This window comes from Corvus hawaiiensis, chromosome 2 (genome assembly GCF_020740725.1).
Source record: "Corvus hawaiiensis isolate bCorHaw1 chromosome 2, bCorHaw1.pri.cur, whole genome shotgun sequence".
Lineage (NCBI taxonomy): Eukaryota > Metazoa > Chordata > Aves > Passeriformes > Corvidae > Corvus > Corvus hawaiiensis.
The window spans coordinates 28,373,350-28,386,799 of record NC_063214.1 but is presented as its reverse complement, the minus strand read 5'-3'; the positions used below and the strand labels follow the sequence as shown (position 1 = coordinate 28,386,799).

Sequence of the window (13,450 nt, the reverse complement as noted above, 5' to 3'; positions counted from 1 at the left end):
GGGAACTAGCCTTATTATTTCTATCAAATTGTGCTGTTAGCTTGCTTGCATCCTCACTGAAGTATGTTAATAAGATAAGTCTGTTTGTGAGAATTTCCCCTTGGGGTTCTCAGTTGTAAAATGGAACACTGTCATAAGGTGTCTGTAGGGCTTTTTAATGTAGTATGTTTGGAACTGTTATTGAAACAGGATTTCTGTTAGGTTGAGTGCTTCTTCTGCAATGTAGTAATGACTTCTGATTCTCTGCTAGAATGTGTTTGAGTCACCTGTCAGCCTTCTTTAGATCAAGCTATAGAGGGGCACTGTGGAGTTGAAAGTAGAAATTGAAGTTGCTAGAGCTGGATCCACTGACTCCACTACAGTAGCAGGTGTCTACTGAACTAATACTAAAAGAGAGCCCTTGGTGTTTTCAAGCAGTTCTGCTGTTTTCTCCCCACCACCCCAATGTCAGGACCAGCATACATTTGGAAAATATCTCATACATCTGACGCCCTGCCATGGTATGCAATGCCTGAGTATGTGAAGCTTGGTGTTCCTGATCAAAGGGATGCCATCAGAATCTACAAAGCTTTTGACAAAAAACAAATCTCACTCTGGAACCAGTTCCAAAAGGAGCCGGTTTTAATGTTTCCTCTACAAACAGCTAAATGCTTTAAAGCCTGTGAATAGCTTGGTTATATTCTGGAGCACATCTGCTAGACCTGGAGATGATACCCAACTGTTAAATGATGAAATAAAGTAATTCTGTTGTCTTCAGAAGTATAACTGACTATGGTGTCACAGTGCTGGTTTGCGCCACCTGACGGTGAATAATCCCCAGTTTTCAGGATTTGGATCCAGGGGACTGGAATTGCATTTTGTGTTGGGTTGACCCTGAGTTGATGGACAGTCTTTAAGACCAATTACGCTTCTCACAATTTACATATTTAAACCGCACCGAAAGGCGGGACTTCCCCTTTTGGTCGGAGCTCGCCTGCTGGAAGGTGGGGGGGCTCCGAGCCTCCAGGCCCCGCTGGGCCGGGCCGGGGCCACTGCCCCTTTCCCCCTTTCCCAACGCTGCGGCACGGACCCTGGGTCACTGCGGGGGACTGTCCCAGAGCCGCAGGCAGCTCAAACCAGCCATGGACTGCTCACAGCTAAACCCATCCAGCGCGGCTTCTGGGGACAGGCGGGTCCCTCTCCCCTCCATGCGGAGCCGGCGGAGCCAGCGGGAGCCGGCAGAGCCTCCTGTCTGCAGCCAGCACACTCCGTGCTGAACTGAACAGGACACCACGCAGCCAGCAGCACAGAGGGAGCGAGGCTTTCCCCACCGTAAAGCCCGAACAAGAACACTCTTCAACATGGCGGCTTCAGAGTCAGAGAGAAAGAGAAGTGAGTCCCGTGGGACGGAGCTGAGCATGGCGACAGGAGAAAAGAGGGCGGTGCCGCGATTCTGGCGCGCAGCTTAAAAGAAACCTTCTTGCATGCCGTGGTAAGAAACTGTAATACCACAAACTGTTTGTTTGTCTCTTTAATCCATTTGAAGAACATGGGGGGGGGGGGTGGAGAATCAACGTGTGCCTATGAAGTTTGTGAAGAGTGCCTATGCCAGGCTATATAGAAGTAGTAAGAGGCTGTTAGAGACTTGTGGCGAAGAAAAGCCTCTGTGTGCAGGCCAAAATAACTTATCCTTAAAAAGATGAATAACCCCATGTGATGGCCCATGTTCTGTAGTGTGAAAGAACTGTGAAATTCTTCATGGGAGAGATGTTCTACACACAGCAGACTGTTTGTTTCCGGGCGGGTCTGCTATTGGTGGCAGTTTGGGAACCACGTGCAACTGAAGGAAAACCCTTTTTTCCTTAAGCATAAGAGAGAGACTTTTCAAGAACTGCAACACTGACTAACATCCCATGTTCTGTTATCCCTTGTGTGAGCTGGATAAAAGGAGAGAAGTGCTGGAAAGAGGGGGGGGGGGGGAATTTACTTTAATTTTGTTTTGTTGTTTTCTCTTTACTTTTAATTCTGTTAGTAATAAAGCTCTTTCATTGTACTGCAACTGTTTAAGGTTTGTGCCTGCTTTGCTTTTCTCCTAATTCTTATCTCACAGAAGGAAAATAAGTAAATAATGAATATTTTGAATCAAAACCACTACATTTAATTAGTGTTTCCGCCCGGTTTCAAACTCAACCCGCTACATTTAATGGTGGAGAATGCGGGCAGTTAATGAGCGCTGTGAGATGAAGACTAATTAGGAGAAAATAATAAGCAAAGCAAGTAGAAAGTTATAAAATTAAGTAGAATAATAGAAGAAATTTGCTTTGTAGTAGTGGTAAAAATTCTAGGGGTGGAGGTTTATGTAATTTGTTTTCTTTTAGCTCTGGTTTTGCTATTTTAAGTAACTTTTGGATATGTAAATTTTAAGAAGCGAGGGGTGGAATGTGTTGGGTTGACCCTGAGTTGATGGACAGTCTTTAAGACCAATTACGCTTCTCACAATTTACATATTTAAACCGCACCGAAAGGCGGGACTTCCCCTTTTGGTCGGAGCTCGCCTGCTGGAAGGTGGGGGGGCTCCGAGCCTCCAGGCCCCGCTGGGCCGGGCCGGGGCCACTGCCCCTTTCCCCCTTTCCCAACGCTGCGGCACGGACCCTGGGTCACTGCGGGGGACTGTCCCAGAGCCGCAGGCAGCTCAAACCAGCCATGGACTGCTCACAGCTAAACCCATCCAGCGCGGCTTCTGGGGACAGGCGGGTCCCTCTCCCCTCCATGCGGAGCCGGCGGAGCCAGCGGGAGCCGGCAGAGCCTCCTGTCTGCAGCCAGCACACTCCGTGCTGAACTGAACAGGACACCACGCAGCCAGCAGCACAGAGGGAGCGAGGCTTTCCCCACCGTAAAGCCCGAACAAGAACACTCTTCAACATGGCGGCTTCAGAGTCAGAGAGAAAGAGAAGTGAGTCCCGTGGGACGGAGCTGAGCATGGCGACAGGAGAAAAGAGGGCGGTGCCGCGATTCTGGCGCGCAGCTTAAAAGAAACCTTCTTGCATGCCGTGGTAAGAAACTGTAATACCACAAACTGTTTGTTTGTCTCTTTAATCCATTTGAAGAACATGGGGGGGGGGGGTGGAGAATCAACGTGTGCCTATGAAGTTTGTGAAGAGTGCCTATGCCAGGCTATATAGAAGTAGTAAGAGGCTGTTAGAGACTTGTGGCGAAGAAAAGCCTCTGTGTGCAGGCCAAAATAACTTATCCTTAAAAAGATGAATAACCCCATGTGATGGCCCATGTTCTGTAGTGTGAAAGAACTGTGAAATTCTTCATGGGAGAGATGTTCTACACACAGCAGACTGTTTGTTTCCGGGCGGGTCTGCTATTGGTGGCAGTTTGGGAACCACGTGCAACTGAAGGAAAACCCTTTTTTCCTTAAGCATAAGAGAGAGACTTTTCAAGAACTGCAACACTGACTAACATCCCATGTTCTGTTATCCCTTGTGTGAGCTGGATAAAAGGAGAGAAGTGCTGGAAAGAGGGGGGGGGGGGGGAATTTACTTTAATTTTGTTTTGTTGTTTTCTCTTTACTTTTAATTCTGTTAGTAATAAAGCTCTTTCATTGTACTGCAACTGTTTAAGGTTTGTGCCTGCTTTGCTTTTCTCCTAATTCTTATCTCACAGAAGGAAAATAAGTAAATAATGAATATTTTGAATCAAAACCACTACATTTAATTAGTGTTTCCGCCCGGTTTCAAACTCAACCCGCTACACATTTGCTTCAAATCATGTCTGCACAGAGGTAATTTCCAGTCACTGGTCTCTTTAACACTTCCTGGGCATAGATTTTGTTCTGAGGTCTCACCTCTGAAGTGACCTGTCTGCTTTACCTGATACACCTTAAGCTTTCACCACCTGTAGAACTTCCCAGTGGGGTCAGCCTCATACCCTTTCCCAGATCTCCGTCTGGTGGCCGTTCTGCCTGGTACCTCCCAAGTATTGCGTGTCCTACATGGTTGAACAAGTAGTCCTTTGACAAGCCTGCCTTTCTTTCAGAAAGTGACTTGCACAGTGCAAGGAAACCCGTAAATGGTTACATGCTATTCTGTGCCCAAACTTATTCGTCTATCAAGATGCTCTCCCCCAACTCTGTACCACTGTTTGGACAGGACTCCTGGTCCTCTTTAGCTGAGTTATAGTTTTCTAGCTCATAACTTCTTCAGACTTGCTCAGAATACACTACAGTGTGTTTGGTGCCCTTCAACTTTTGTTCCTCTGTGAATCAGTGGGTACTTTCCTCTTAAGATGGGCCTCTCTTAAACTTTTTATTCTTTAAATGTTCATGTAAAGGCTTTTTTCTTTGAAGGAAAATTCCATTTTTGCAACAGGGATGGGGAAAAAAAAAATGTGTGCAGAGTGAGTCTCCTAGGCTTTTACCTTGCCATTGTTTTTTAAATGATCCAGCATCATGGAAAATAAGGAATCATTAATGCAGGTCTGGAAGAGACATGACACCGGTCTTGATAAAACAGATAGCTGCTTCCACATCCACTGCAGCTTTCAATAATACATCTGTTTATAAAATCAGCCCAAAATCCTGTTTTGCAGTGAGCTTTCCAGATTGGTACAAGAAGTTTATTCATGGCTGCTATTGACAATAAGAGCAGTGCCATTTACAGTTTTGCTTTATTTTCCTAAATCTTATGGGTGTCAAATATCCCTCAAGTTTAAGGGAGAAGGAACAAATTAAAATGTAATTAGGCAGGTCATTCAAATCCCAAACAAACACAGGACTCCTTATTTCTAATGGAACAAGATCTTAACTTAATCGGTCTCAATTCCCATGAGTCCTCTCCCTTAGAGTTGGATTTATTTTCCTATTGTTCTTCTTATGCTTTGCTGGGTAGAGATTTGCACCTGTCTCCAGAGACATTGTAGCAGGTAAGTCTAGAGGTGTGAGTAGGAACAGAATTTCTGGTCAGCTGGGCTTCTTGTGGCAAACATCTACCAGGACAGCAGTTCTGCCTTTCCCCGCAGTTTCTCAGGGAAGGTTGTGAAAAGAGAGATGTTTATTTGCACCTTTGTGTACAACAAGATTAATTTTAAAACTAAAGAAGGCTTGGTTTGATTCTGAGCATCATGTTTGGGCAGTTAGAGGGAGAGTTTGCTGTTTTCCTCCCCTATCCTGCAAACAATCAGGGTTCTGTATTAGAGTTGCCTGGCAGGAGTGTGGTGTGTGGTGGGGCTTGTCTCTTGAGTCAACCTGTATGGCATGTCTTGTTCATATTTCTGCATTTGTCCATAGAGGGTAAAAATCAGCAGCTTTGCTTCTGTCAGTGGTATTCTGTAGTATTGCTTGTGCCATGACACCGCTTTGTCCGGCATGAAGCAAAGTATTGATGATCTATGCTCTGGTTGAAAAGACAAAAGTGTATCCCAGCTGCTTCTTGTAGCCTTTGTTTTTGTATACAAAGAGAACTGAGGAAGAACCCAGTGTAGACCATCACCTCGAATGGGCAAAGTAATTCATGTTCAGATTTAGCCTTTCAAGCTTCAGAGCTTCTCTAAGCCATCCTCTCAGAAGCAGAAGTCTGACCCAGAAAATTTATGCCCTTCTTTGCTTTCAGAACTGGCTCTTTCTAACACAATAAAGCAAGTCTCGTTTGATCTTGGCTTGTGACCATTAAGAACTTATTATATCTAGCTGAGCTAGGAATAATTGAGCAGAGTGCAAGAATCCTGTTTTAGAAGCAGAAGTCAGTAACATTGGCTTTACAAAACAACAGGAAACAGCTTTATAGATTCCTTTACAGAAGCTGAAAAGCTTCTCTGCTTTCCTCAAACTATTGAGCTGACTGTACAAGGGCAGTCTGATTTGCCCATAGACGGAACATACCAGTGAATTTCATTAGCAACATTAGCTCTGACCCATTATGACTGGAAATCAAGGCATTGGCAATACTGGGCAACAGAAATTAAAATGGCTTTGTTTCTGTCCTTTGATTCCTGGTTGGAAGGTGTGCTAGCTAAAAATACACCTCAGTCATATTTTGAAACCATGTAATGCCTGCCCGTTTTTTAGCCATATAATAAGAACAGCTGTAGGTAGTTGTTTGTGGTTATGAGTTTATTGTTCCAAAGGACAGCATGCCTGGGGAAAGTAAGGCCAGCTGTAAGTGGATGCACGTGTTTCAGCAGTGCATTGCTCTGTAGAACAAACCCCCGTGCAGGGGGAGGCTGTCGTTAGCTGCTATGACCCTTGCTTTATTGCTGTGTGTTTTGTGTTTTAATGTTTACTTTGCCCTCGCTAGGATTAAATATCTTGAAACTGATCTCTGCCAATAGGGCGCTTGTTGCCAGCTGCTTTCTGAAAAGCCCGAAACCGTGTTCTGCCGGAAAACACCCGAGGGAAAAACCCTTCCTCGTCTCCCGCGTTGGGCTGTGCTTGCCCCGGCCTCGGGGGGAGCGGCTCCCGTGCGATGCTTTGCGGGGGCGAGGGGGCAGCGGGACCCGCGTGGGGCCCGGCCCGGCCGCGATGGCCGGGACTGCCCCGGTCCCGCCCCGGGCCGGCAGCAGCGGCCGGGGAAGGCGCTGGCCCGGGCCCGGCGCGGGCGGGGGGGGCGGCCCCGGGCGGGCCCCGCCGCCGCCCAGCAGGAAGTGGGAGCGCGGCGGCTCCCGGCGGGAGCGGGGCTGCCCGGCGGGACGCGCCAGGTGGGTCGCGGAGCGAGACGGGGAGAGAGAGCGGGCGGGGAGTGCCGGCAGCCCGAGGAGCGCCGGGACGGCTCTGGGCGCGCATTTGCATCCTGCGTGCGGGTCAGCTCCGCCGTGTCTGTCTAAAATTGCGAGTACTGTAACACTCTACAGGTGAAGCAAGCGGGTGGAGAGGATCATTTAAAGGTCCTTTAAATAATGCATGGGTATTTAATGTCATCATTTCATGCAAATAGTAAGCACTACTTGTGTTACTGCCTCATTAGCACAGTCCTGTTCCCTTGATCAATATGGATGGTGGCCGAGGCACATTTTCCAGTGTGGTGTCTCCTGTTTTAAGATCGCTAGTATTGCTCTCTGAGCTCTGTTAAATACCAAAAACCTTTTATTTCCTTTCTCTCTCTTTTTTTTTTTTTTTTTTTTTGTCCACCCCTCCCCCCCCCCCCTTTTACAGCCAAGGTGGACTTTGAAACTCATTGCTTACTCTGCAGATAGGACTGTGTCATACTACTTTCACCTCTAAGCTTTCCTGATGATTTAAGAGAACTTAAATATGTCCCGGTAGCTGTGGGAATTCATAGAGCAGGACAGAGATATTGTAGAGAAGAAGACTTAGCTAGTGGTGAGTCAAGGTAATGCTGAAGAAAAGCAACTATTTTTCATAAAGAGGATGCTGGTGGTAGAAATTGAAGACCTCCTGTCCCACCTTGGCAAAGTGGGCAGTTGGCTGACCTAGACACCAGTGTAGTGACTGAAATGCTAGCCTGCCACGATTTGTAAAGTACTCTGAGCATCCTCAGGAAACAGGCAGGTATCTATTAGCAGTTTGTTCAGGATCAAAGATGGACCTAACTGGTCTTGTGCCATGTCGAGTGAAATTCGAGAGGGAGGTACCTTGAAGGTATCTCTGAAAATGTTGGTAACATGTAAAGAAGCAAGTACTGGCCACAAGTGTGTTTTCTCAAAATGACAATTTTTCTTACGCCTGATGTTATTGGTTGAACAGCAGTGGGTTGGGAGTATGGAGCAGACAGGAGTACAGTTGCCCAAAATGCTGAAACCCAATCTCGGAACGTGATACCTGAATGCTTTCGGTCCTTGTCAGAATTGAGGTTAAAGGCTGTGGCGTAATTCGAACTTGTTGCTGTTTTTCCTCCAGCGCCTTACTGTGCCATACCGTGGTTCTTGACTAGCTCGCTTTGTTTCAGAGGCTGACCAAGCAGGAATTCTGGCAGCTGGTGCACCAGAGCTACGGCTCTGAGCTGGGCCTGAACAGTGAGGAGATGGAGAGCTTCCACTCATCGTCTGAAGACAATGGGCAGTCTCGGTAAGGAGAGGCTGTACAGCCTATTGAAACACCTGGGGAGAAGCAGTGTCCTCTTGCTTAGAAACTGTTTCTAAAGAGCTGCTGTAGCCTTACCAGAAAGGTTAAGCCTGTAGTAAAAGGATGCAGAGGTCTGAACTGCATAGACTGGGCACGTATAAAAACTTAACTGAGTGAATTTTCTGAAACAGTAGGAGTGCAGCTGAGGCCCCTTAGAAGAGGAGAGAGGAAGACCTTGTTTTCCCTGGATCTGCTTGGGGATCAGCATAGGGTAGCTTAAATAGCAGCCTTTTCCCATGGTGGTGCCTGTATGCCCTTCAACGGTTTGGAAGGTTTGAATGGAATGGAGCTGTATTGTGGTTCAGGCACTTTTTTCTTCCCCTCCTCTGTGGAGAAATACTTGTTTTGCCTTGTTCTCCTGATATCTGAGGTCTTAGCTTATTTTTGTATTGTCCTCAGCTTGAATTAAAAAACAGAAATAGTAATATGATAAGCTGGAATAATTGTAATAATAATGATGTGGTTTTTTAGAAGAGTTGCCTTGATTTTTTTTTTTTTAACAAATGTGAACTGATTTATGACCTGCCAGTGTCAATCTAATAACAGCACTTTACATATCTCTATGTAAATAAGCATGACTCTACAAAACTGAACAGTGTAATTTATGTCTCTTCAATCCTGTATTATCTGAGTATGTCTGTGAGAAAAATGTCTTGAGTTCATTGCAGGCTTCAAAAGATACCCTATTAAATATGTTCTGATTGTCTTTTTTTTTTTTTTTTTTTTTTTTTGATTGGTTTGCTTTTTGTTTTGGGCTTGCTTGGTTTTTTTGTTGTTTTTGTTATGTTTTGGGGTTTTTTTGTTAAAAAGTCACAACTTTGCAACTTTGGAATAAGGGACACAGGAAAAAAAATTATTTTCTGACACTTTCTTAAAACATTTTCTGTCCAAATTAGTTATAAGCTACATCTGTTTCCTCATTTCCCACAGCACTTGCTTACTTTTTGATGCACCAGTGCTTGGTTTTATTGACCTTATGATCAGAAGCTGAATCTTCTGAGAGGTAGCTGGAATGAGGAAAATGGCTTGACCTTAATGAGCTGGGTGTGGGAAGAAACGAGTTGGTATTTTTTAATGTTATCTGAACAGCAATGTTTTGAATGCAAAAATCACATGAGACGCTTTCTCAGATTTCTCAGCACTTATATCTCCAAGGATATCTTCCTTTTTGCTTTGGGCAGATCCAGCATTTGTGATGATTCTGGAGAAAGGGATGAAAAACTACCCAAAATGATTGGTTTAGTTCGTGAGCCCTCGCTTCAAACAGAAGGAGAGCCACTCAACAGACACACGTTGCCAGGAGTAAGTGCTGACACAGCCTTTCTTGCTGTTTGTAGCTGATAAGCATATCTGCTTAACTTGTGTATCTGTAAGCATAGGATGAATGGAGATTGCAACTTCTAAAGAAGTCTTTGAGAAGTCAAGAATGTTTCTTAAATCTGAAAACGAGCAAAATTCTTTATAAGAGATTACTGTTGGTGTGAGCTTTAGCAATGCTCTGTCACTAATTTGCAGCACAACCTAGCTAGAATGCTGAGGCTTATGCCCTGGTCTGGTTTTTGTTTTTCCTTTAAAAACAACATTACCTGATTTTTCTTACCCAGTTCCTGAGGATACCGTATTTGTTTTTTATCCAAGTGCTTTTTGATAGTAATGCCTTGTTCACCAATGCTTTCTTGCTTGTGCTGTTTGTCATTTGAAAAGATCTCTTCTATTACTATCCTCTACATAGGGTATATTAAAAGATAGTTATGCTTTGTTACCCTTGCCTTGAAAGGTCAGTTAGTCTGCTGTTGTGAATATATGAAACCTTTTTTTATTGAAATCTGTGGAAATGCTTCAGAAGGAAGGGGGAAACCCCCAGACTTGCTATTATAAGGATGAATTTTACCTTAATGCCTTGGGTTAGTACAACTGAACAAGCATGAATGTCTCACTCGTGTTCATTCATGTTGTATGAATTTGTGAATGTGTTTGGCTGGTGGGGGCTATCACACTATTAGTAGTGACATCTGAGATGGGCACAGTGTCTAGCACTGTTACTGGGACTCCCATGTGCAGCTGTAGTCTAAAAAGTTGCAGATATTTTCTCTTTGGGTTATTAGATATCTCAAAGAGCTTGGAAAAGAAAATAAGCCACTAATGCATTTTTTATAAACTTTACTAGGGCTGGGTACCTAATTGCCAGTTTTGCTTTGGAGAATTTGGGGAAGGAAGGAGATTATTTTAATAGTTTTTACTACCCTATAAATCTTCTGACTTTTGTCGCTTGCTGAAAGTGATCTGGAAGTTAAGTAGGATTTAAATAGTTCTGCCAAAATCCAAGTTAATGGCTAGAAACTCATATCCAGCAAACAATATTGGTATTTCTCAGATGTTAAAAGCTTAGTTACTTGAGTGATGGGTATTCCTTATGGAAACCCTAACAGTATAAAGCAAGATTTTTGGAGAGTTGTAAGAGAGGCATGAGAGGACTGGGGATGCTGCTGGAATTTGGGCTGTTTGGGATAACTAAAAATCTACACAGGTAGCCTTAGTTTGGACTTGTAAGTCTTATTTGCACAAGAACAAGCCATTTAAAAATAATTGCTGTGCCTGGAAAAAGAAGCCACACCCAGAGATGTCTCTTGTAGGTGCTAAATCTAATTGGGCATCTTGGTAAGGAGGAATGCCTGGGGATTTGGTCTGTAAAAATGCCAGGATTTTCCCTTGAATAAACTGCTTCTGAAAAGTCTTCTAATTATAGTGTAAAAGTGCAATCTTGCTAAATGTGTAACTAAACTGTTTAGTTTACTGTTTCAGGGTAGCTAAAATGCACAGTGTTTTTGTCAGCTGTATGTGTCACTCAGCATTACTCAAGAATGTCCATGCTCTCTCCACAGCCCCAGGATTGCAGCATATTTTGTAGAACCACAAGGGCAATAGGAGGAGGCAGTAGTGCTTAGAATGTATTTATCAGAAGCCATCACAGTGATGACACAAAGCACACTTAACCACCTTCCAAAGACTGGAGGGAAACAGGCTTAAACTCCCCTTTACTGCTCTGATAGACAAAGTAAGTCCCAAAGCTCTCATAAGAGGAAAATCTGAAAATAGTGGAGGGGTTGGGTCTTGTATTTGGCCCATCTTGAAGGAAATGTTGTTAATGGCTGTCTGTAGTTGATTGAGGAAAGTCTGTGTGGAACCCTGGTCATGGCTCATCTGGCTCTCAGTGTATGTGAATGTGGGAACCAACTTGTTGCCTGTTTTTGTAACCATCATCTTCCCTTCACCCCTTGCAGGGAGGCCTTCCAGTCCCAGAGCTTGCTGTTCACAGGCTAAAAAACCAAAAAAGCCTTGGCACTGAGCTTAGCAATACTGGACTAGCTCGGGAGATAAATGTACAATAGGGAAGAAATTATTAATCTTTAATTTCAGCTGATAGATCTTAAAATCTTTACTCTTTTTAGTGTGAAAACAACCCAAACAAATGCAAACCAACCCAAACCCCCATGAAATCTGTGTTAAACTATCAGTTATTCCGGGAGCCCCAGCTTGAATCTCTTCTTCCATGACATCATGAAAATTTTTTTTTTCTAGAAGCTGTTGCTTTTGTCTTCTGACTTGAGCCTGACTTTCCTGCTCTGCTCATGGCATAATGGGCTGCTCTTATGCTGCTGGTGGGAGCTCCATATATTCAGTAGATCCCTAATTGTTGTCAAAATACTGTGAGAGTTCCTTGGGTTTGTGCTGGATCAGTGTGTCAATTTTTAGGCAGTTCTATCACAACTAGCTCCTTTTTGACTTCCATTTGTATTGGTAGAGTATTTTGACATTTAATATTGGTTCTGTCTAGATCCTGTTGTGGGACTGAGTATAACTTACATGGCAGCTCCTCTCAGTAGGACCATTTGTTAACTGATCTGTTTTTCTGATTCAGTCTTCCTTTTTAATTTTTTGATCTTGAAGGAGTATTTTTGTCTGCTTATACTGCAGTCAGATTGATGCCTGTCTCTATTTTCCAGCCACCTACCTCCTCCTAATGGCCCTTGCTTGCACAAAAAAAGTAACAGGTTTTTATTTCGAAAAAAACCCAAGAAGTACAGGAAGTACATGATGACTGTTCAAGCACCAGATGCTCTTGCTTTCTTGAGTCACTGCTGAATAATCTTTGGGGAAGATGCTTTTGCAGATGAATCAGAACAACTCAGTTGAGGAGCCCTGATCATGTTTACTATGGCCCATGCAGTGCTCTTCTGGGGGCTGTACTGCTCTTGATTCCAGGTGTTCCACTGGCAGCGGTGGGGCCTTGAGGAGAGGTTTAGAGTGAAAACTGATGAGAAGCTTTTTGGGTGGCATTTTGAGATATATGAACTTTGTCCATACAGTTTCCTTGGAGATTTACTTCTTTAAGTGTGCAGTGGTATATGTGCTTAGCTGACAGTTCTTGTTTAAGGTTAAGAGCTGCATCATTGATTAAGTGATTGATGTTCTGCTTATATACTGGAGATGGTAAATGATACTCCATTGCTTTGTTTCTGAGAAGCAACATTTTATAGGTAGGATGGCTCTAGACAGTATTTTAAATTTCTTTTTTTCAAAGAGTGATGGAGTCCTACAAAATAAGAACTTTTCAAATACATAATTGGGATAATTTAGTCTTGCTGAAAGAGGAAGGCCCTACCTGTTTCATTGTGCTTCCCCTCTGGGTTGTTGGACCCTTGCTTAAGCCATTAGGAAAAAACTAACCTGATGAATACCAAGCAAATCTGTGTTAGGTTAATGAATTTATAAATGCTAATGTTGAAGCAGGGAAGGGGCCGAAACTGTGCAGAGTGGTGCAAGGGGACAGTCCTGTGTAAGGCAGCTCTTTGTACCAACAGTGCATAAACAAGAAACAAGTCTGCTCCTTGTTACTGGGGTTTAGTAAAATATTTAAATAAAGGAAAGAGAGGTTGTCTGGGGTAGAGGAACAAGGGAGAAATTAGTGCTTGTCTGTGTGGTAATTGAGTAGATAGAACTTGTGGCTTTCTTTGTATGGCTGTCTTTTTTAAAGTAACTTTCTCTTTGGGTTGGTTTTTTTGTTTTGTTTTTTTTTGTTTTTTAATGATCTCTGATTACTGATATTTTTTTTTTTTCTTGGTTGTTTCAGGTGGAGGAGTCCCCAAGTGAGAAACAAATAAAGAACCCTCTTCTATCTTCAGAAAGAAAACCTGCTAAGCTAGTTAGGAGCAGGTCTTTAGAAAAATCCTTAGACCTTAATGAGAATGAAAATCTTTCAGAGAAGAGCAGTGCCTCAGATAGTGAAGAAGGTAAATCTCTTAACAGCTGGGATCTGTAAAACAACATGACTTTGGTGTTCTGTCTCACTTGTGGAGAAAGTTAGAGAACTTCCTGATCTTATGAAAC

General features: G+C 43.6%; 1 protein-coding gene across 6 annotated transcripts in view; it reads left to right on the top strand.

The window, feature by feature from the left end:
• GRAMD1C (GRAM domain containing 1C) overlaps window positions 1-13,450 on the top strand; it is a 55,155-nt gene that overhangs the window by 25,438 nt on the left and 16,267 nt on the right. For 5 of the 6 annotated variants that reach the window (XM_048294863.1, XM_048294862.1, XM_048294861.1 and 2 more), the window contains 3 exons: window positions 7,887-8,005; window positions 9,244-9,364; window positions 13,194-13,353. In XM_048294863.1, coding sequence (XP_048150820.1) covers window positions 7,887-8,005; window positions 9,244-9,364; window positions 13,194-13,353 — 400 coding nt within the window. The remainder of the gene's footprint in view (window positions 1-7,886; window positions 8,006-9,243; window positions 9,365-13,193; window positions 13,354-13,450) is intronic. The other variant, XM_048294866.1, reaches the window with a different exon arrangement.